Raw genomic sequence first — 25,239 nt, 5'->3', positions numbered from 1 at the left:
TAAACATATATTTATTAAACAATACCAGATACATGGCCCAAGTTCACAGATGCTATGAAAAGAAAGTTTTATTTGTTTATTAAGAGATGGTATAAATGTTTAAGAAGCTTAATATCTAGTTATAAAAATAAGATAAAGACATAAGACAGAATATAACTGATGAAATAAAAGAATTCAAGGATGTTCCCTAAACTTTGATCCTGATTTTAAGTACTCACACACACCTTATGATCATGTCTGATCACTTGGATATACTAGATAGATCAAATAAATGTTATCTAAGAACAATTCAAAAGAACAGTCCTCACTTTTTCATTTCAAACCAAGAGAAAATTTAAAGTGGATAATGACTTATAACAGCACAGAATTGCAAACATTTTGAATAAGCATCCAGAGAATTGCTGAAATAAATTATGTCACATTCACACTGTGCAAAACCCTCTAGCCTTTGCAAGCCATGTTGTAGAAGTATATTTAATAACCTGGAACAACTTTAAGACATCATAAAGTAAGTGTAAAAGCAGGATTCAATTAAACATGCACACATTATAATCCCAATTTTAAAATAAATACACAAACATTCCCACACAACACATAAATATGTATATATTTACTGAAAGTATATAAAGTAAACTATTAATGATGGTTATCTCTGGGTGATGTGTTAGGGGTGATTTTTATTGTCTTCTTCGTGCTTTAATAATATTCTACCACTGTAGAAGATGTATATCATCTTTGTAATAAAAAATAACAAAAGCTATTTAAAAGCTACAGTTATTTAAAAAACAAGTAACTGTGGTTAATCTCTCTTGAGAAAACCACTAAAGATTAGCATTTATAAAGATGATGCTAAATAAAGTGATTTTACTTCATAATAAAAACTCAAAGAATAAGGACCTGCCTAATTAACTTAACTTGACCATCTGAAATGAAAAACAAGTATAATTAGCATGACCGTTCTCTCTCAAATTATTTCTTCCAAGGGCTTTTTAACTAGATCCAACTGAAGAACTACGTAAACTACATGATATTTTTCAATACGTGTTTAATAAAAAAAACTTAAAAATGAATTAGGTATCAAACCTTACTCATGTCAAGAAACTTTAAGAGAGAGTTACAACATAAAGGGACTTTCCAAAAAAAAAAAAAAAAAAAGCTATACAATAGATATGATGCTTGAGTCAGACACACATATGCTCTCCTAGTGAATATAAGGAAAAAAATTGACAAAGATACAACTTTTTCCCAGTTTTCTCTGCCACTTAAACAAACAAACGAAATCAATCTGCTTTGTCACCAGAGAAAACTTTCCAATTTGCAGAGCCTATGTAAATGTTCAAAATTTCTCTCTTGAAACAACTACAGACATACTGGCCAATAAAAATGGCTGGTGCTACCATGTACAAAACTGTTTCTTCATGCATGATTAATACAGGGTTGCATTTCTTCAACTTCCTCATATTCTGTTCCTTTAAACTCCCTCAAGTCAAAGGCCTAATTTAACTCTTTCAACAATGCCTCTCTAGGCCTAGATTAGAACTGAGCTAAATTAATAAATACTAGAACATAGTATCATTATTGGTTCAATATATATGCTCTCTCATAGATTTCTATTACTAAAAAGTGTAATTCTTCAAAAAACATAATACTATAGGAGTCCTACCTGTATGAAATCAAATACAAGTTATGCTATAATTCATCTTAAAAAAATGCAATTATATATAAGAATTCATTTGAACTACTGAGATTAAAGAAATCATGTGTGTGTGTGTTAGAGTTTTCATATGCCTATGTATTTAATTCTTAGCAAGCATAAGAGTTTCTTCTAGTTTCTTCTATCTTCCGGATTAATGAAGTGTTGGTCACAATTCTTCCAATTTTACTTTCAAACTTTACATGTAAATCTTATTATTCAGGAAGAGTAGTATTTGCCTCATAAAAGTTTCATTTAGTTAAACTTCTCAGAGATAAATGTAGTCTCAAAAGCATGTTACTTTCTATTTTTTCTGGCAGAAACTATAGCTGTAAAGACAGGCAATAGATTTACAGAACATTTCTGGGCTCAATCTTACACTGGCAAAAACTCATTTAGTCTACTTGCTACCACTGGTTTCAAGACAAATCTAAAAATTTTGACAGTCTTAAGACAACAGTTAGCAAACCGAAGTGACTAATAAAAAACATGTTGCCATATAGCATTAGGAATGAATTTATAAGATATTCCCAAACCCTTTTGTTAATAACACAAAAGCACAGCAACACAGAATCAAATCAAATAAATCATGTTTATAAAAGCTGTCCATATTATTTACAAACCTACAGCTAAGAGGTATATTTGGTGATGTCAATGGTACCACTAAACAAGCTGGATAGCCTTAATTTCAGCATTTATTATCATAATTCTGCTGTTTATTATTATCAATTACAAAACCTCTGAGGAAGGAAATAAAACAATATGAGAATCTTCTACCCAACCCAAATTTTATAGGCAGGATTCTGTGTAAAGTAACAAATTTCTCCTTGAACTCTTTGATCACCATTTTCTTTCCTATAAAATGTAGACATCTAAAAAACAGAAGTTTTGTTCATTTTGTTCCTTGTGGTTGAAGTACATTATTGCAGATACATAAATAGGGGATGCTCTTACATTTTTTCTGAGAAAATAAACTCATTTTTACTGTACTCTTATAAGGTCAAGTCTCAATTGTTGTATATTGTGGATAAAATGCAAATGCAATATACATACATATAGATAAAACACTGAATGTATTTTGCACATACATTTACCTAGATGTGGGTTACATGTTATAAATGGTAGATTTACTTTTCTAAATTGCTATATCTAGTCTAACACCGCACTGCATATACTGTTCATATCATAACTAATGGCAGTTCATAAATGAACTGATTGGAAAGTAGAGAACTGAGGATTACCAAGCTATCCCAGCTAGACCTAAATCATTAAATGATGGAACTATAGAAAAAGAATACTTTCTTTACATGAAGTGTCCAACTAAGTGAAGACTTAACCAAGTATAGATACTTCTTACAAAGAATTCCGACTTCTCAAAAAAAGCTCTAACATATAGAATCAACTGAATGTAATTTTGGAAATTTAGTATTATATTCTGATAACATTAAATTACATAGCTATAACAATAAGGAAAGATCATTAATAGGTCTATCTGAGTAACTTGTTCTATTACACTAATTTTATCCAGAATGTCAGGTCATTTATTTTATTTTATTTTTGGTGGCTAGCCAGTATGGGGATCTGAACCCTTGACTTTGGTGGTATCAGCACTGTGCTCTAACCAAAATGTCAATTTATTCATAACTGTTATTTCACACAACTTCTTCAAGGCAGAAATATACTCAGAATCTAAGAAAAGTACACTTAATCAACTTGCAATAACATATAAGCTAAAGAGTCTCTGAGGTAAATTTTTCTTTTCAAAATAACTAAAAATATAAAAATACTAATGGCATTATTATGATTCCTATAATTAGCAGAGATAATAAGGTCCAACTGACCATGCTTTAACAAAGAAAAATCTCCAAAAATATATAAATAACTGATTATTCAATAATCCACTATACGTGAGAGCTATAACTCAGGGGTCTTGACTCCCAGTCTCTCTCCCCAGTTATAATGTATCTCATTAGTATTTAAATCTTCTACCAGTTTTGATAGTTCTATCAATTTTAAAAGCATAAAATAAAAAGTAACGCCTTCATTTTTCAAAACACCTCGCTGGATACTCTCATGCTCCCCATTTCTCTAAAATATAACTACAAAATACCATTACATGGGTACAGATTTTAAAATCCATGCAGATTATCAATTTGATAACCTATTCTAAGATTTGTAACAACAAAGGATGTCTGGTTTATAACAAAAATAACTTCTTCAATCATATTTTTAAAAACCAAAACATTTGCTGATCTTAGTCTTTCAATATATCTCTTCCCATTTTCTAGGTTCCTCTAACATCAACAGCAGATAAGCAAATGACATTGAGTTGATACCAGTTTTAATAATGTGACATCCTCCCAAAACAAACAGCTAAAAATGCAAAGTAACAGTAAAATAGGTATAAAAATTTAGGAAGATAAGCCTTGCAAAAGATGAGTTTACAATCCAAAATTACATCCCAATAAAAGCTGAAGTCAGTAGTCACAACAAACAGCAGGAATACATCCAACAGAAATTCAGAAAATAGAATATTTTAAATAAAATAAATATCTCAAAATAAAACAATAAATGAAAACATAAAACATAAATCAAGGAATCAAAACACAAAGAAAGAACAAGAAGTTTTTACCACTATAGCTATATAGAATGCCTTAATACCAGGGTAGAGAAAAATTTCCTCCTTTTCAAAAGGGAGCCAGCTGGCACTACAAAACCTGCTGAGGTGAAGATGACCATGACATCAAAACTAATGAAGGAAAGTGAAATAAAGAAAAAATTGTAGGCAATTCTCATTTATAGATGCAAAATTTCAGGGGAAAATTAGCAAACTGAATTAAGCAATTAAAAAAAAAAATACAGGATTTATTCCAAGAATGGAAGAACAGTTTCACACAAAATATCTATTAACATAATCCACTGCATTACTAAGTGTTTTAGGGACCCCTAAGATCACCCACAGGTTCAGTGATTCGCCATGAGGATTCTCAGGACTCAGAGGAAATCGTAATCACAGCTAAGATTTATGACAGCAACACAGAAAGAATGTATATTTGGATGGTTTAGTAATGAAAAAAGTCATAGGTGGGATCTAGCGAAATCCATACAAAGGCTTCCTATGCTCTCCCCTCCCCATCTGGTAAGAGACACCCGCAAGTATGTTTATTTCTCTAGTAAGAAAAATGTGCCTAGGAAAGCCCATTTGAGACTTAGAGTTTAGGGTTTTTATCAGGGGCTGGCCACACAGGCATTCTCTGCTTTACAACTACCAAAATTCTAGATTCCCAGAAAGAAAGGAGGTACTTACCATAAATTACATTGTACAGTTTAGGCAGAGTGAAACAGGTATACCAGTTAGGAAATGTCTCAGAAGTAACAAATTAAGTGTTATCAGACACTAGCTAAGGGCCAACCTTGCAAGCAGGCCCTTCTAAAGACAACAGCCTCAGGCCTGCTATTTTAACTCTTTTCTACACATTAAATTAAAAAAGAAAAATCATATGAGGAAAAGAATAACAAACATTTTTTGGTAAGTTTCAACACTCATTCAACATGTAAAATTTTAGTAAAAAAGCCTAAATATATACCGAGAATAGCAAACATCTTACCAAATGGTTAAACGTAAGAAACATTCTCACTGAAGTTAGGAACAAAAAAAGGATGTCTACTATTGTTTCTATTAAACAATGTACTTGCTAATAATAGTTAAAAGCTGAAGCTGTTGGGAGAATAAATAAACTGATTTGCTCATATGGAACAGTTGTAATGAAATGATTTGAGCCACATACATTAACAAAGATAAATATCAAAAACAGCATTAAGTGTTTTCAAAAAAGCAAATTGCAAAATGAATGAAGGAAGTCTTTACCCGTAATTTTTAAAATCTTTTTAAAGAAAGATGTGAAAAAAGGCAAAATGTTAACATATGTTCAATCTTGATAGTGAATATATAGATGTCTATTACGTACTTCTGTATGCTTTTGTTTAAATTGCTCTATAATACAAATAAAAATTTAAAATACATAGATACATAATTTTACAACTTCAGCATTTATCTTGCCAGGACTAGGAAAACTGAGTAAATCCACAGTCAACAAATGCCTTCTTACTACTACTTCTCAACCACTCTTTGATTCAGCCAATCTTGAGCTTCAGTTACCATTTAACCAAGTTATTTGGTTAACTCCCCTAGGCTGAAAAGCACTTTGTTTGATACAGAAGATAAAACTCAACTACATCAATTAGGTTGTCCACTGTAGAACAACTTCTCCCATGTGCTTTTAGTACACTCAAAACAAAATGTAAAATATAAAAAATATATATATTATATAATAAATATTAAAAATATTCTGTTATCCTTAGGGATTTTTCCTTCCAAATTTTAAAGAATTTTACCTACGGTCCCTTATATCCAGGCCAAATCACCCCTTAAAAATCCTTGTCCCTTTTGGGCTGTCTTACTTTTTAGATTCTCAGATCAATGGAATGTCTTATCTTTCTCCAAACTTTGTGAGAATTAACTTATCTCCAACTCGGTCCATTATTCCACTCTCTGACTATAACTGCAGTCCCAAGTATAATATGACATCTTTAGTTTTTTCCAAAGTTCCTGTTATTTCCTTTTCACCAATCAGTTCTTTCACAGTGGTTATAATTAGCCTAGAGGAGAAGTGTCCTTTTTTCTTAAACTTTCCAAAAAATCATCTTGTGATCTAGTCAATAATTTGACAAAAGCTTGAGCTGAATGAATAGGATTTCATTACCATCACCTCTTGACTTTCTAGCCATATCATTGTCGTGATCACACAAAGAAAGTATCAGCCACTAACTTCCTCTCCAGGGCTTAAAAATGTTTCCACAGTTTTATCAGCATCTGTTCTTTTTGTTTTCTGTCCTTACTAAGGGATTCTCACATGTGTTTTTACTCTGAGGTTCCTATCATACTGTTTGAACAATATTTAACTTTTTCACAGTCATGTTTCCTTTCCTCCAAAGCCTTTATACTTTGAAGTTATACTGACTACATGAAATAGGTCATAAGATTAACTGTTTAACTGTTTTTTTTATTGCTTTTAATTTATGTATTGGTAACAATTAAAGCAATAAATATGATTCAAACTCCAATTCATTCATGGCACAAATGTGTAATAGGTGCTTATTCACTATGGGCAGGTCACTGTTTACTGAGCATCATTTTTATGTCATTCTGGAGGACCTACACTGTATACATTGTTTCATATTCTATCTCCCTCTTCTATTTTCAATTTTAATCTTCTGGATAAAAACAATATGTTCTTCATGCAAACAAATTCTTCCCAATCCTTTAATATTAAGCATATGTCATTGAAACTTTAGAAGATTTACATAAAGAATTTAAAGACCTGACTTTAGGTCCTGGTTCTACAATTTACCAAACATGTAATCGTTCTCTAAGCTTTCATCTTTTCATGAGTTTAAAAACAATGTAGGTTACAAGTCCTGATCCTACACTTGTTAGAATCAAATGAAAGCAAATAAGGTAAAGGAATAACAAGCTAACATTTATTAGAGTTCAGTATTTGCGGGGCAGTATGCTAAATCCTTTAAATATTTTATCTTGCTTAGTCTTCACAGTAACCCCAAAAAGTAGATATAACTACTATTCATATTTTACAGATGAGGATCTCATGATTTATAAGAGTTAAGTAGTTAGTCCAAGATCACAGCTAAACAGGAGACACAACTAGGATATGAATGATAAATGGTCTCCAAAGCCATGATCTTAACCCCTTCTCCATTTTGGTTTCAATCTATGCTAAAATGTCTTATAGATTAAAGCACTTTATACATGCAAGGTGATTATCAACAATCATTATTATTACTCATAATGGCAATAACAATGACATCAGGAACTCAGTAATATACGTTTTTTGGTCTTCAACATTTAAAAGTCTGCCTTTGATATACCAAGTGATATTGGTGGGGATAAAGAGGACCTGCCCACATACATAAAGTTTAAATCTCTAAACAATGTCTCAAGACAAGTACCCATTTGATGCAATGCATCAATGCAAAATATTTTCTTTCATGCGCAAATATTTCAACAGGTCAAATAGTACTATTAAAATAATTTAAACAACTTCAACCCCACTTCGCAAAATTCATTATATGATCAGATAATGTCTTATGTTATTTCAATTTTAAAGGATTGTTTTTGAGATTGTGATAATTTGTCAATACAATGTTTATTCAGAACTTGCAGTATAACCAGCATGCTCAACTAATCTTCAACTAAAAAGGTACCATAAAGAGAGAAAGTTCTCTTTAGATTTCCCAAAACAGAAACATCTCACAAAACTCTCTAGCCCCTTCATGGTTTTCTAAGAAATCAACAATCTCATAAAGACTAACTTAATTACAAGGTACCCAGAAAAATGGTGTCTAGAGAAAAAAAATGGTGTCCAGGAAAATGGTGGCAGAGCAAATACATTTCTTAGTTTTATTTAATTTTAATCAACCTGAATTTAAATCAGTACATGTGACTTGTGGATATCTTATTAGACAATGCAACTAGATTATAAATAACCCCTATTCTCAAGAAACTAATTATTCCTGATAAACTAAAAAAATCTAATTCCTACTGCAATAAACCTGAGATCCTCACATGTATCCACAGTGACCCCCCATGCAGGCACTCTGAGATTCAGCATGAAACATTACCATATCTTACCACATCTTCTCTACAACAGTGCTAACCTCTACACTCTACTCAACATTTCCAAACCTGTGTCACACAGACCACAAAGAATTTTTCATCTAGTCATTACTTTCTTTTTGCGTCCTCTTAATCAAATTGACAGAAACTAAAGCACAATCCAAAGGTATCAAGCAGAGCTGCTAAAATGAAAAGGAGACAGTGGAGAAGCATGCTTTTGCACTAACCTTTCATGTCTAAAGACATGGATTCAAATATAAATCAAACACTAAAGCTTGGTAGTCACATCCAAAACCCCAGGTGGATATGCATCCAAGTCATAAAACTCTTACAATATGACAAGCTGAAAATGGAGCAGATGGGAACAAAGGGCAAATTTGCTCAAGGCCCACAATCATTAAAAAGCTGGGTCATGGACAATGAAAATTTAACAAATGTCCTAGAAGTCTGGCCTTTTATTATTTTTACAAATCAATTCAAACAAAAAGACATTTTATTAGTAAAAACTAATTAGGAAAATTTAGAGATGGGAAAGAGAAGAGAATGAGGATGATGGGAGGAAACATAGTGTATTTCTTCCTGTTCCCTACTGAAAGTCTAAGAAATACAAGTTACAAAAAATAAGACCTAAACTAAAAACTATTCAGTTTTGTTTCCTTTACTCTTACTCATTTTTCTTCAAAGGAAAACTAGGTATGTTCACAAAATGGTGTAAAATCATTAACAAAATTAATTTCATAAAAATTCTGAAAGGATTTGACTTTTAAAAAATGCAAGCTTGGAAAGCAGGCTTTAATTTAAACTTCAGTTATTCAAATTGTAGTCAAAATTCAACTTTCGTAGCTGACATATAAATCAGAATAAAGTATTGTCCAGCTTGGAGTTGAGGTTCTTTGCTTAATAATTACCTAACACCATATTTCATAGGCCACTTAAATAGTTAATCTTCATTTCACAGTCCTCTTGTCCCATTATCCCTAGGCAACCAAGACTGAAGCAGTTCTATAACCCAATAAACTTTCTTACATTACAGTCAGAAAACTGTAACTCTGCTATTTACTTAGGCTCATGGATACTATGCATGGTAGCTATGTTTTGCTATTATTAACACTTAGGTACAACTTTTTACTCTTAAGCCAACTAACTGCCTTCTCAACAATCAGAAACAACTCTAAATTCATTGACCATAAAATCAAAATGCAACAGGAAATAAACCATTCAGTTTTAAACATTTAAACCTCATCTATTTCAACAGTCATTTCTTTTCTTAAAATGGGAGTAAGAGAGCATTACATTTACAATCTCTGCTCCTTTTGTACGAAAATGGGAACATGGATCATACAAATTCTTTCCCAGTTTTTAAAAGTTTAGTACACCAAAGACAATTTCAAAATATTTTGAGGAAGTGACAATCTAACTAAACATCTTTTTAAAATGTATAACCAGAAAAACAAGAGGGAGAGAAAGAAAGCTACTGTAGCACAATTTTAAGAACAAAATAAATATGTAAGTATAATTTTAACTTAAGAATATAAGTATCGAAGTATACTCTCTAGTAAGTTAACAAGGTAAGACCATAAAGAGTATCAAAGCACATTTTCTCCGGTATAAGGCAGGGTAAATGGACCATGCTTTGGGTGAAAAAAGAGTTGTTTTTCAGGAATCCTACTCCAAACATTTTAGTAAAGAAGCAGGTACTGGGCTGGCCAGTTAGCTCACTTGGCAGAGCATGATGCTGATAACACCAAGGTCAAGGGCTGAGATCCCCCTATGAGCAAGCTGTCAAAAAAAGAAAAAAGAAAAAAGAAAAAAAAAAAAAAGCAGGTACTAATCAAACAAAAACAAAATCTGAAAGCATAGCCACATCATTCACATGAGGCAGGCCCTGTATAACGCTTCACTCTAGGAATACAACATTCCAGAAGACAAGGAATGACATGAAGACAATATGTTCACAATTGCAAACTGATAAACACAGCTTCATGCTCTACTAAGGTGATAACTATATCAAATCTAGATAGAATTTTTAGAATCATAGGATATGATCACAAGACCTTAGAAACCATCCATTCTAAACTTTGATTTTACACGCTCAGAAACTGTTGTCCCTGAGTTGGTAGAATAACCAAACTCTAACTCATAGTACAGTGATCTTCCCACTGTAAAGTGCTTCCAAGTGCACAAACTTCCAATTTTGTCAAATCAAAGACATCATTTTTAAACATTCTTCTTCAACAGTATCAGGGATATAACAGGTTCTGAAACTTCAAACAGGAGGATCAACTGCTATATCAAAAAGAATGAAATATATTAGCCCAAAGTGCCAAGAAATAAAAGCTTCCTTTAAAGAGGAAGCAGTTCCTTAAAAATGCTACGAACAGGATGCATTTTTCCCCTTAAAAAAAAGTAATTACTAGTTTTGAAGGTTTTTAGTTAGTCTTTGGGAAACATAAGTTAACCCTAATGCAAGCTGTCACAGCACAGCAAGCTCTAAAGCCTCCACTCCATTCAGAAGTTAAAAGTACAATTCTATTAGGGGTAAAAGAACATGAAAAGAACTTGGCTCCAATTACCAAGAGAAAGACTGTAAGATACTTATTCTCATTAAATTGTATCCACATTGTAAAGACTTAGAAACCAATAAAGCCCTACCTGAAAACTGTTAGCCATTCTGAGCAATACAGACAACACATACATTTTAATAACTATCTCTTGAAAAAGTGGGACCCAAGTTCCCATACTCTAACATAAAGAATTTAGACTGTTGATGATAACTCTTACCAATTAACAAAAACTTTAACAACTTCTTTCCAATACCTCATTTAGCTCTGCATATGCTCAGTCATCATTTCTAGAGCTGCTAATGTGTGTAAATAACTAAAAGAATAAATATGAACACTCATAAACTCAAGGGGTTACTGTTTCAATAATAAAGTTAATCATTATCAAATCACATATTTTTCTACTACAAAATACGAGGTAAAATGAGAAATATATACTATAACATTGTGCTACATTAAAAAGCCAGAAGTCTAATTCAAATTCCAATGATTACACTAAATATATCCATGTTTAATAAATACCATCATTGTTATGAAAATTATTTTTGTAACTTCCATCAAAAATAATTAGAAAAAATTAGGAACATGTGAACAGAAGCCTAAATAATTTGTTTAATAGAAAAACAAAGTGTATAAATTGTACAACTATACAGCTTTATATTTCTTGACTTTTCTCATTTCTCCCTCAAATTTAGAATTTCATCTAGAATGCAAATCATAATGCTGCTCTCAAAAGACAATTTAAGAACTTTTGCTTCTTCAATATATGCCACATTCCTCTTGCCCCTGAGAGTTAACCTTTTTCATATTATAGTGACCCACAGGCTATAAATGAGCTGATTCTAATAAAATTTCTATTAACTACCCAAGGTTTATAAAAGTCACAGAGAGTAGTTTAAAAGAAAGTTTACTGCTAAGATAAACTATTATAAAGAGAAGTTAGATATATGAAAAGCTTGAGGACTTTTCTATATCCCATGTAAAAATGTAAACAAAATCTTAGAATGAGTAGCTGAACTGAATATTAAATTTTATTTGTTTAATGACGAAGGGGGGAGGTTGACAAGAGTATATGATCAATATGCTTAGGAGGTAGCTATGACATCATTTCCCTAAAACCAGCAATACAAAAAGACACAGAATGTGTCAACAAAAACTTTATGTTGAAGCACAAACTCTAGCCTATGCAAGTACTTATTCTCTATAACTAAGATTTCTTCCATATGTAAGTAGAGGCAACAAGCTGTTATATGCTTGGCATCAAAACTTTCTCCAGACGTTAAAGAGTCATCCATACTAACATTGCAAAGGAAACATACAGGCAAAAATTAAAAGTAAGTCTATTAACAAAAGAACTGTAAAAGGATCCTTAAACAGTATCTAACAGTGCTCTGTGAAAGGAGATTCATAAAATTAGTTATATAGTTGCAATTTAAGCACAGAATTGAGTTTTGTTTTTATATTTCTAAATGAAAACACTTCATTAAAATAATTTTGAAAGAAAAAGGTATAATTCAGTCTGCTTATAAAGTGGGGGGGAGGTGATTTAGACTAGTTAATTGTATAACAAATCTTCACTTCCAAAAAACATAAGCATCTCTAGAATGTAAAGTCACCAAAAAGGTAGGTGGTCATCGTGAATATATCAGTAAGAGGTACATATTTTCAAATCTGACAGAATTCCAGACAAAAGGCTACATACTGTATGATTCCATTTTTAGAAATGTGCAGAATAAGAAAATACATAGAGGGCCGAGCCCGTGGCGCACTCAGGAGAGTGCGGCGCTGGGAGCGCAGCGACGCTCCCACCACGGGTTCGGATCCTGTATAGGACTGGCTGGTGCACTCACTGGCTGAGTGCCGGTCACAAAAAAGACAAAAAAAAAGAAAATACATAGAGATAGAAAGTTAAGATTAGCAGTTGTCAGGAGCTGAACGGAGGAAGGAATGGGGAGCAACTGATGGGGACATGGCTTCTTTCAGGGATGATAAAAATGTTCTAAAATTAGATAGTGGTGATGATTACAGAACTCTGTGAATTCACTAAACCATCAAACCGTACATTTTCCACAGGTGAATTTTATGGTATGTAAATTATATTTCAGTACAACTATCACTAAAAAGTTAAATTCAAATTTTTTAAAAAATCTGACAGAATTCATAATGTCATGGTATAGTACAATAGACATCATTCAGAGCTTTCCACCTGATCCAAATTGTCTTTCTCACCTTGGCAAGGCGGCTCATCTGATCTTCTGAGAGAGTGCTGCTTGTTCTGCCAGGAGTTTTTGTGGGTTCGGATCCATCTGCTTCTACATTAGGCCAGACTTTCAAGTCATGCATCCCTTGGCGAAACATGCTAGGGGAGAAGAGAAATGTTCAGGACAAAAGCAGACTAATACAGTTCATTATTGGAAATTTTAGATTCCTAAAAGCAAAGAGATTTCTACACAAGGAAATGTATGTCTCTGTTGCCAAGCTTTAAGCCCAAGTGGGTTGTAAAGTAATTAACTAAGCAACCAAAATCCATGCAGCACTGTTTTTCACATGCCATGCTTTTCTCCTCCAAGCAGTCAGAACTACAGTCATGCACTGCATAACAATGTTTTAGTGAAGGACAGACCACGTATATGACCATGACGGTATCATATAGCCTAGGTGTGTAGGCCGTACCATCTAGGTTTGTGTAAATACACTCTATGATATTTGCACAATGATGAAACTGCCTAATGACGCATTTCTCAGAATGTATCCCCGTCATTAAGCCGCACATGACTGTATTACAGAGAATTCTATAGGTAGGGTGGAAGGAGAAAAGAATCGATAATCATCACATACTCCATCCCTGCCGTGGAGATCTTAGAAATAATAGAAATCAAATTTCTACCCTATGGAAAAATGCCACTTACAATGACTGGAATCAAAATTTAAATAATTACACAACTGTTTAAGTGACAATTCAGCATAGTAGACTGTAGAGGCAAACTGCCTGGGTTTGAATCCCAGCTGTGCTATCTATTACCTATGTGACCTTGGGTAAGTTACTCAACATCTCTGTACCTCAGTTTCGTCTTCTATAAAATGGGATTATAAAGAGTATCTGTATCTCACAAGGTTACTGAAAAAATTAAATAAATCAGTACAAGTAAAAAGTACTTAGAATAGTGACTGATACCTAATAAGTATTCAATAAATGTTAGCTATTATTATCCTTTTTGCTGTTCACGTTGATTTTTCTCCTGTTTTCTTTTCCATAAGACAGATGTTCTGAAAGTGAATACAATAATGGTTCATATACCAAAAAACGTGCCCATGTCTACAAATCAGAAATTTAGCATATAGTCAGAATTCAGCCTAAACTTGGTTATCCTGCTTCAAAGTGAAAGAATATATGACTTTTGATTATCACGTTTCCTTCAAAAAGTGCCAAGAAGATCTAGAGTAAGGATTTAAAAAACTCATAAAGAGCTTTATAGCTATGTGTTTTGATTACGTAACTGTCAAAAGGTTCTGAGTTTGTTTTTTTGGGGAGGTACAGATGTTCTTCTGTTAGTGTTTTCTCTTTCTTAAGTGTTTTTGAACAAGGTCTTTCAAACAACATAAAGTCTACTTAAAGAGTATCCCTCCCAAAGCTGAAAGAGCAAATTACCAACTACAATGGAAAGAAAAAGATGAGAAGTGGGTGTAGGTGTCAGTAGGCAAGCCTAAAGCATTTTGCACACTTTTACATTTAAAGTAAGGTACATGTTGAATATATTGATTTTTTTTAATCTTAAAAAAAATTATCTACTAAACAGTAAAAGGTTAACATAAATTTTTGAAATCATTATTAAAATTTTCTGGCTAATAGTTTCTCCATAGATTTTCCTGAGGTAATAAAGAGGATTTTCACTGAACATTATATAGTGTAAGTAATGATGCCATAAACATTTAGATTGGGAACTATAAAGGATAGCTACAAGCTCATGAGCACAATAAGATTAAGAACCATATCTGTTATAAGATCTCTAAAGTTGGCAATAAAACAGGTAATTCCAGCAACCATATTTACAAAAGCTTACCTTACAGGTCTAATACAAAGTGCACTGACTGGCTGTGAAAAATCAAGACTGTTGATATTTATTTACCATGTTAAATATCTAAAAAAAAAAATGTTATATTACAAATATAAGACCTATACATTCCTTTTATAAAGTTAAATTTTTTTTTCCCTTTCAACTGAGATACAGATTCAACAAGAAGCAGACTTGCTTAGAGCAGTCTCTAGGGAACTGGGAACAGGGAGGTAATAACGCCACTTTAAATGAATATCCTGAAATGTACCTTCAGAAACAGCAGAAGGCTTCCCTCCCTTCTCTCCACCTCCCCACCCTGCAGGGAGTATTTTGGTGGTTGAACTTAACTAAATCAAAAAGAAGTACATTTGGCAGGAAATAGGTTTACTAAATGATTTAGGTACCTTGGGATGGATCTGGAAAAGAGATTTAAGGATAGGGGACGTGAAGGGTAGAGGTGATGCCAAGTGATTCAAATGATCATGTGAACATATTACTTTCTTTTGACACTAATGGAACCTTGCAGAGTTACACAGCCTCCAGGTGGCAAGCTAGAAGATGCTCAGAGCATAGTGTCCACTTGGGAAATTAAGCCAAACAAGCAAGACAGAAGAAACAGCACAGCAGGATCTGCTTCAGACTCCAGCAGAGGCCCCAGCAACAGCTGGTGCTGATGCTCCAGCTTGCAGTGCCAAGCCACTATAGCAGCAACTGCCTTGACTTCAAAATTTACATTTGGAAAAAACATCTGCAACTTGAGAAATCTGCACCTTGACTATAGTTCTTTGCCAATTCAACCTAATGATCAATCCATTCTTTAGCTACTTAGAAATTTCACAATCTAGACTTTCAAATTAAGGATAATAGGTATTCTAGTCTTATTCTAACAGACTAGTCTTTCAATTATTAATTAGACTATTCTCCAAGAAGTTCTGCTTCACACTGACTCAAGTATACAAAACAGATATTAGCAAGAATTAGTACTCATAAGATTACCAGTACTCTAATACTACAATATTAGATGCTTTGAGAACCATTTTTAAAAGTTACTAAGTGCATACCAGACCCTTTAGCAAAAAAGATGAAAGGTAATTGGTGTTATTTCATTGCATAAGAAACATCTAAGGCAGTGTTTCCTTCAGTCATGAGAACTATAATGTGACATGACATGATTTTTGATGACAGGTGGAAGAAAATTTGCATAGGCTCCCTATTGAGACCACCCAGAAGACTCACAGTGCTTTGTCTTCCTGGATGTCAGCAGCACCACTGCAGAGAAGCAGCTGTAACCCAGCAGCACAAGTAGATGTTTGCACTCTACTATAGCACCTGGAACATCCTGAAGATCATATTCTTCCACAGTCCAAAGCTGCACAATAAGTCCTGTAGCTGGCTAGGGAATGCCTGCTTTCACCCACCACAACCCAACTTCGCCCTCAGGGCAAAGCTCCAGGACACAGAGATCAAAAAGGAGTTGTTTTAATTTCATAGGGTTTCTTAGAATTCCTTTTTCTGAGGTGAAGGTCAGTAAAAGCAGCAGCCTAGGGGGAATAGGAGCTGGTGATCTAGCTTTTTGCACTCCTTCCCCACTATTCAAAGTATCCATAGACCTAAATTAAAATCTAATGTTATCATATAGGAGTTGGACCAGTTAATAGAGAAAATGTTGATATAACACCTTATCTTCACAAAACAAAACATTACCTTCACATTAAATTGACAGTGAGGTGAATATCCCCTTACACCTGACTAGGCACAAACAGAACGATTCTAAATAAAGAAGGACCTTTTTCTTTTTAATAGGTATTGTATGCTATTTTGAAAATCAAATAGATTTAAAACCATTTGTATTTCATTAGGATGTTTTTTTTTTTTGCCTCAATTTGTAAAATTTAGTGACATAGTTGTTCTCATTCTATTTAATTTTACTATTACCCACCAAAGTTAATTAATACTTTTTACAGGTACAGCAGGGATATTAGGTTTTTTCTTTAAAATAAATGGAAGTAAAAAAGTGAGCTGGTTTAAATAAAATAATCAAGTAAAGAAGAGTTCACTTAGTACAGAGATATGGCTGAAGTTCTGAAAGTGATGAGTAATGACTCCAGGTTGAGGAACGCTGCTCTAAATGAGATAATTTCACAGAATCAAAGCTGCTCTCCAACACATTTCATTTGTATCTGACATCTGATGGATTCAGGACATGAAGGAACAGCGTGAACGATTTTCCAGTTAGAGTTAAGAGAAAACAAATGACTTTCCAATATTCAAGTCTTATTTCACTTAATGTCAGAAAAACGAATTTAAGTTTAACTCCTGCATATTGCTACTACTATCTTTATGGAATCCCTTGGGTTTTAATTACTTTTCTAAGTAGAACAAGTACTACTGATTTGTCTTTCAGGCATGTTTCCAGCTTGGTTTGGATGGGAAGTAAAAGAATTTTTCTTTTATTGGGATACACACAGAATTTCAAATAAAGTGGACACCAAGGGAAGGAAGAAAGGAAGAAGAATGCATGAAAAAGAGCGGCACACGCAAGTCATACAAATAGACTACTATGATAGGTTAATGCAGAATTTCTCAAAATGTGCTCCACAGACCACTTTTCACAGAATCACTCAAGATACTTATTTAAAATACTGATTTTTGGACCCCCTCAAGACCTACTGAATTGTTGAGAACAGTCCACGAAGGTGCTTTTCTAGCAAGCTTTGCAGATGATTCCTATACACAGATTACTACTGATTTAATGCACTTTTTACAAAACTTGCCAAAAGTCAAGTAAAACAGTGCCACACATGTCAATCTGAGAAAGAATTTATTTGGCTTTAGGCAGGTCATTTCACCGTATTTTTATAGATTTTTTTTTTTTTTTTTTCTGGCGGTTGGCCAGTACAAGGATCCAAATCCTTGACCCTGGTGTTATAACACCGCACTCTAACCAACAGGGCTAACTGGTCAGACCTTCTGTAGAAATTTCAGCAGTCCTGCTCCTCCAGCCTAGTCAGAAAATCTCCCTAAACAAGATTCTAAGGTTACCTTAAAATGCACATGAGTGCTAAAACAGGTATTTTTATGAGGGAACCTCCAGTTGATATTCCAGGAGGTAGCGCTGGGAGCGCGGCGACGCTCCCAGCGGCCGCGGGTTCGTTCGGGTCCTATATAGGAATGGCCGGTGCACTCACTGGCTGAGTGCCGGTCACGAAAAAGACAAAAAAAAAAAAAAAAGAAAGAATAAGGAAGGAAAACGCAGTTGACCCTTGAACAATGTGGGGTTACAGGGCCCACCCCTCACAGTCGATATTCCAGGAGGTAACCACTTATGAAGAGCCCAGGAGGAAATGAGATCCAAGAGATCTGTCTGGCTGTTTCTCAAAAACATTTAGCCACTAAGAAGAGTAATAAACTGGTGTGCATTTTTTTTTTTATTTTTAATCTGTGACAAGCAAGATTTTCTCTCCCTAGTAGAGAAAAATAAGAAGAAGCAAACACTCTGGCAGAAGAACAATACTGATTTAGTAATATGGTTCTGCTATAACTTGCTATTTTACCAAAAAGTACATTTAAAAACTGAATTTTCCACTGTGTGCTTACGAGGAAAAAAAAAAAAAAGAAAAACTAGAAATTATTTTTTATACTATGTCTAAGGTATTGTTCCTGTATGGATTTCAATAACAAATCTCTTTAATAGCTAAATGAAATTAAAATACCTAAAGATTACTAAGCAATCAAGCTGTTCTAAGTGGGAATATATTTAGATTTTATTCATGAGTTAAAGCCTTTCTGACCCCCATTCCTGGATAGAAAAATTCACTATTATAATAGCATCAATTCTCTTCTGAATTAGAATATATAATCCAATAAAATTTCCTAACAAAATAAGTTTGTTTTTCTTTTTAATTGAGAAAATAATATTAAGATTTATCTGGCAGGGAGTTGGCCAGTTAGCTCAGTTGGTTAGAGCATGGTGTTACAACACCAAGGTCAAGGGTTCAGATCATCTTACTGGCCAGCCAAAAAAAAGAGATTTAAAATGGAGAATATCCAGAAATACTAAAAACATAGATTAATGAGTATTACCTCTACCTAATATTGAAACGTTTTATAATAGTATTCTAAACCGACAGAATAGTCCAGAAACAATGATAGCTAATATTTATTGAGCTCATTATAATATTTATTAAATACATAAAAATATAATAAATAAATATTAGGCTCATTAAATGTGTTTAGTAACTTAACCATTATAAAACTATGAGGTGGATACTATTATTATCACATTTTACAGATGAGGAAACTGAGGAATAAAGAGATTAAACTACTTGCCCAAGGATATACAAGTATTAACTTAGTCCAGTAATTGAAGCCAGATAATCTATTTCTACAACTTGTCTTCTTAACCACTATACTATACTCCTCTTAGACTTCAATACATGATGAATTGAATATACGTGGATACCATTTTGAAATAGTTGGAAAAGATGGCTTATTTAATAGTATTGTGAAAAATATACAAACCATTTGTTTTGTTTTTTTTAAGCTGTTTCTCAATACATCAATCCTTTCACAAAAGTAATTTTAGATGAATCAAAGATTTAAATGTAAAAGAATAAAAGCATTACTTCTGTAATGCCTTTTAAAACAAAATAATCTTAAATGGAAAAGACTTTTTAAAGCATTAAATTCATAGGACAAAAAAAATCTGATAAATTTAACATAATTTAAGGTGCATGAATAGCAAGCAAACAAGCAAACAAATATATAATAATTAAAAAGAACAAGCCAAACAGGAAAAACAACTTTTGTAACCTAACACACAAAGGGCTAACTAATTACAATAATTACATTAATGTACATTAATCTACAAAGATTCCTTATATGTCAATAAGAAAATGACAACACAAGGAAATGCAAAGATTTTTACGGTATGTGAATTATATCTCAATTTAAAAAAACAGGCAAAGGACATCAAAAAGCAATTCACAGAAACACAAAAACAAATTGTCAATAAACCCATCAAAGTATGATCCTCCTCATTCATAATGATGTGCAAATTAAACAAAGAGATAAATAACATTTTTCAACTTTAAAATGGGCAAAAATTAAGAAATACGATAATACCCAGACTGATTAAAGTCTGTAACATTTTGCACTGAAATAAACCAGAACTTCTTTGAGGGATTCCAGGTCTGGAACAGAAAGCTACCCAATAAACCTAGAATAGTTTGTCTTCTAGAAAGTAAAAAAGCTACCAATGACTACTAGGGTATTGTCAAAAGGACAAGGGGTCAACTTCAATGGGCTCCTACTGATTAAAAACAGGAATTTTTGAGCGATAATATACAGAGTAGAGACAGCAATGGACTAAAATATATCAGAAAGGTTTAAGTCTAAAAGTTCATGACAAAACTTAACAACAAAAAACAAAAAAGCCATTAACCATCACTTTTGCAGGCTACCAGGGCACCAACTCATTATTCTTACAATTGATAAAGGGGAAAGAAAGTTAAATATTTACATGTCTTTCCTATATGAACTGTATACCAGGGTAACTAACTACTTGATAAAGGCCAAGATTTTTAGGGAGAAATTCTAAATAATAAATGCAGGAAAAAAAAAAAAATAGAATGTCACCAATTCTTTAAAAACAGAGCTATCTCTCTGTCCTAGGGGAAAAGGGATGGATGGAGAAAAAATATCCTTCAGGACTATGAGTTTCTGGTTTTGGGTTTTGTTGTTGTTGTTGTTGTTGTTTTTACAATGAGTTTTATTATTTGTAAACTTTTTTAAAAACTGAATTAACAACTTTTCTATAATAATCATTTTTATCATTAGCAAATTAATGTCTTTTAATCCTGCTTATGGCACTTTCTGTCACAATTATGACGAATCAGAAAAACTCTATAAGAAAGTAGTTATGGTATGTGTCAAATAGCCTTTTTTTCCTAAAATCAAGGTTCCAGTCCCCAAACACTTCTATTTTCTAATAGAAATGACATTACCAATCACTAACAGTAGAGTAACATGAATTGTTTCTTAGTTAATCTATCTGCATATCCTATAAGAAATATATGTCAAATTCAGTCTCAGGAATAACCAAATCACTTTACCTAACTGGTTTTCATGTGGAGAATCATCTCCAGAAAAGAAGGGGCCAGAAAGCTTCAACACTCGTTATAGGTTAGATGAACAGAATGCTTACCCATATTTTCCAAAGAGTGAAACAGTTGTTCCTCCTACAGGCACTGCTTTTCCTGGTCCATACACATCCCATATGGTCAGGGCCACTTGGGCATTCCTGGGCAGGTCAGGGTATTTCACAGGCAGTTTTAGCCATTCATTCCAGCTATGGAAATAAAGTCAACATAAACAGATTATATATATATATATATATATATATATATATATATATATATATATATATATATATACATATATATATATATATATATCCTTCTTTCAAATTAACAAATCACACAAGAAGGTTTGTTCAGAAAAAAAGGTTCCAAAAAGATTAGATTAATACTCTATAAAATGATGTGGCAATCACCTTAATTTTGCTACAGGCAATTTCAATTTAAAATACAGAGGACATGAAAAATTTTTTTGAGAAAAAAATAGAGCTAATGAAAAATAACACTGGTAAATCCATTAATCAAGAAACTCAGACAATACTAAGACACAAGGGAATATGATAATGGGAAAATATTTCAACCTGTCAAAACTTTTTGAACCAAACTATGATTTTTCTTTAACCATTCACCAGAACACAACTTTACATTATGAAGATAAATTAAATCAAAATTACTCATATTCTCAAAACACTTCTAAGGATAATAAAGCAAAAAAGAAAAAATAAAAAAGACAATTAAAACACCAGACATTGAAGCAGAATAACTACCTTTATAACATGAAGAAGTAACCAGACTGAACTGAATGGACATGTGACTGTTTTGTGAGAATTTTCTGTTCTTCAAGTTATTTCATTAATACTGTAAAACTTAGCTATTAAGTGCTTTATGCTTTCAAAGCATGTTTGTATATATTCTGTCACTAAAGATTGGTTGTTCTTAATATAGTAACGACAGCACAGCTTTTTTTTTCTTACCCTTTATTTATCTCTGTAAATTTTCTTCTGCACTTAAACTTCACACTGGATTCACTTGATAATTTCAACTCCCTTAAACAGCAGATGGCTTTTAAAATCCCAAGAGAACATTATACAATCAGTACACAAACTAATACCCGGAAGACACATAGAACTCTATTTCTGTTTACTCAAAATTATTCTGTTTACTCAAAATTATTCTCAAAGGAGCATATCACAGTCTAGATCAAATACATCTCCATCGCTAAGAAATTGAACAGAATTTTCTAAAACTTAAACAACAAATCATTTATTTACACCATTAAATTAAGGACCTCCAGGAAAATTAGAGATGGCTATCAATTTCAAGGAAAAGCAAAAATTCATTTAATTCCTTTTCCTCTATGCAGTTCTTAAAAAAAAAATAAATTGCATGCTTAAGAAAGCCATTATGTACTACAGATAAGCTTGAGCAACTAAATGAATTTATTTAATTACTATCTACACAGTAGGGCAGGCTACTAAGCAGTGTCATTTTTTACCAATGAACAAACCATAGAGGTTAATTAAAACTAGCTAAAGTTAGAAAAATCAGGCACAATATCCAAAATGAATTGTGAAATTTCTCACCTCTATATTCTGATCTTTAATGACTAGGAGACAATACCTGTGACCAATCGATTATTCTCCTCAAAACTTTTGCTATACAACATCAGGCCCCCAACACTTTTTTAAATCAAAGCAACCACACTTTTTAATCAGTTTTACATACTGGGTTTCTGCAGAGAGTCCTTTTGAGAAAAATGATCCTGCAGCTGAAAAGTTTGAAAACTGCTCTAGACATCCCAGAACTTATGGAAAAATCTAGTCAGACATTAAAAAGCTGTGTATTTTGAACATCGTTTTGTTCTCTTCCTCACCATGCATCATCCCTTCCCTATGGCCTAATCCTCATTAACCTCAAGACTAAAATTCACCTGGACACACTAAAAACATCACAAGACTGTAAAATCTAAATCTGGATGCTGCAGTTCCCATGCACCCCAACCCACACACACCATTGAATTCACTCTCTAGTCTGAATAATACACTTCTAAACCCTAACTCTGTAATTTTTAAGTTATATTAGACTGTTAGTATATGTGTCTCTCTAAAGCCATTTTGAATCCTTTATGAATCAAGGTAGAATATAAGTGTTTTTAAAAATTTAAACCACTTGCCTACAGGATAATATTCACATAAAAAAACTTGGAAATTTGAAGTATATACACCTAAAAATGAGAATTTACCTTAAATGTAATTAATGAAAATACAGGTTTCCCTCACTATGGGCTCTCTTATTGTAGGACAGGATAGAGTAAAGTATGATAAGATAGACTTGGATAAATGTTGGATAAATGCCTCATTATTAGAACTCGCACATCTCATTATCAGAAACTCAGAAATCAAACAGATTTAAATAATTCAGAATCTCACACTACCCCAAAATGCTATCTGAGCTAATGAAATGCAAAAATTCAGATAGCAAGAGATCCTTTAATGGTATAATTTCTTTTCTCCAGTTTATAGAATATTTCCTTTAAGCAAGCACTTATAAAGAATGATGGCTGTGTAAGGTTTTTGTCCTCATGCATTTTAGAGCAATTTTTATTTTGATGAATTGGTAATACATTCAACTTTTAAGAACTAAACAGCAGGATGTACAAAATTTGCAAATGTTTTCCCTCAGTCTCAAAGAGTATACAGTATTAAATTTAAAAAAAAAAAAGCCTATCCTCATGTTACTTTACCCCGAATAAGGTTTTTTCTATTTTCTACACACATCTTAAACCTATTAATTAAAAACAAACAAACAAACAAAAAAAACGTTTTACATCATTTTAGAGTACTTACTTTAATAAGTAGTTTCATAGTTTAAAAAAATACAAATTAAAAAAATTCAAAACTTTTAGAAAGCAAACATGAAAGTTTTTATATCCTTACAAATATATAATACAAAAAAAATGCAAAGAAGAGTCAGCAAATGGAAGGAGGAGGAGATAGACTTTAATCTTCCTCTAATTGAGAATTTGCTTTTGCTCTAATTTCCCTTTTTGTCGAGGCATTGAACAAAACCACTATACAATTTTCCTTACCAGGAAAAGTGGGATTCACCATAGTTGTTTACCTTCCTGTTCTAAATCTTTTTTGAGTAACAGGCCACCTCAAGAAATCTAATTAGAGCTTTGGACACTGTCCCTGGAAAAATGCACAAGACACACAAAATTTTGCATACAATTTCAGGGTTTTGAAGACTTCCTGATTCCAGTTTAAGAATCTCTGATACTCATAAGAAATTCTGGTCCCTTGTTTTAAGTGTGATAATGGTACTATAATTATGTTTTAAAAAGAAATATACATAAATACATACATTTAAGATGATGTATAATGTTTGGAATTTGCTTCAAAATAATGGTGGGTGGGCTGGCCAGATAGCCCAGTTGGTTACAGCATGGTGTTGATAGCACCAAGATCAAGGGTTTGGATCCCCATACAGGTCAGCTGCCAAAGATAAAATAAGGGTGGGAATACAAGATTGACCATGAGTTAGAAATTAGTAGTTAGCTCATGGGGACTTAGGAGTTCACTACGTTATTCTCTATACTTCCGTAGGTTTAAAATTTTCCAGAATAAAAAGTATTAAATATATACATGTGGATGTGGGTGTGTCTCCACAAAAGGACTAGTAAAGAAATTACACCATTAAAATTGTCAGTTTTGATGTGGTCAGATCACCAGAGCTCAGGCTTCTGTTCTCTCTGAAAAAACACTTCCCATCCCCACTGGGCAATACCTGGTAGGTACACAAAGGCTTGTACCTTCAGTAGCACAGCCTGTCTATCCATGTGGCCACATCTTGTCTTCCATGAATATTGTGGGCATAAGTCCCTTCCTTAAAAGCATATAATCTGTGTATCTTGCACTGAGCCCACCAGAGTGCTGAATAACACTCTTATCAAATATAAGAATGGTACCATGTTATCTACCAAATAAGAAGTGTCAAGAGGTTAGATTAAGGACCCACAATACTGTTCTGAAAAAACAGGAACTTCATGTTCATTATATTTCCTCTGCATCCCAACAATGTTTTGCTAAAGTTCCATACT

The 25,239-nt window shown here is 32.9% G+C and overlaps 1 protein-coding gene across 2 annotated transcripts in view; it reads right to left on the bottom strand.

Moving 5' to 3' along the window:
• PIK3C3 (phosphatidylinositol 3-kinase catalytic subunit type 3) overlaps positions 1-25,239 on the bottom strand; it is a 136,879-nt gene that overhangs the window by 108,003 nt on the left and 3,637 nt on the right. For both annotated transcript variants that reach the window (XM_063076906.1, XM_063076907.1), the window contains exons 3-4: positions 21,209-21,352; positions 13,178-13,307 (exon numbers count right to left, since the gene is read on the bottom strand). In XM_063076906.1, coding sequence (XP_062932976.1) covers positions 13,178-13,307; positions 21,209-21,352 — 274 coding nt within the window. The remainder of the gene's footprint in view (positions 1-13,177; positions 13,308-21,208; positions 21,353-25,239) is intronic.

Source organism: Cynocephalus volans, chromosome 13 (assembly GCF_027409185.1).
Source record: "Cynocephalus volans isolate mCynVol1 chromosome 13, mCynVol1.pri, whole genome shotgun sequence".
In the NCBI taxonomy this organism is placed as follows: Eukaryota; Metazoa; Chordata; class Mammalia; order Dermoptera; family Cynocephalidae; genus Cynocephalus; species Cynocephalus volans.
Note: the sequence above shows the minus strand (reverse complement) of the source record. Positions and strands in the feature narration are given on the sequence as shown.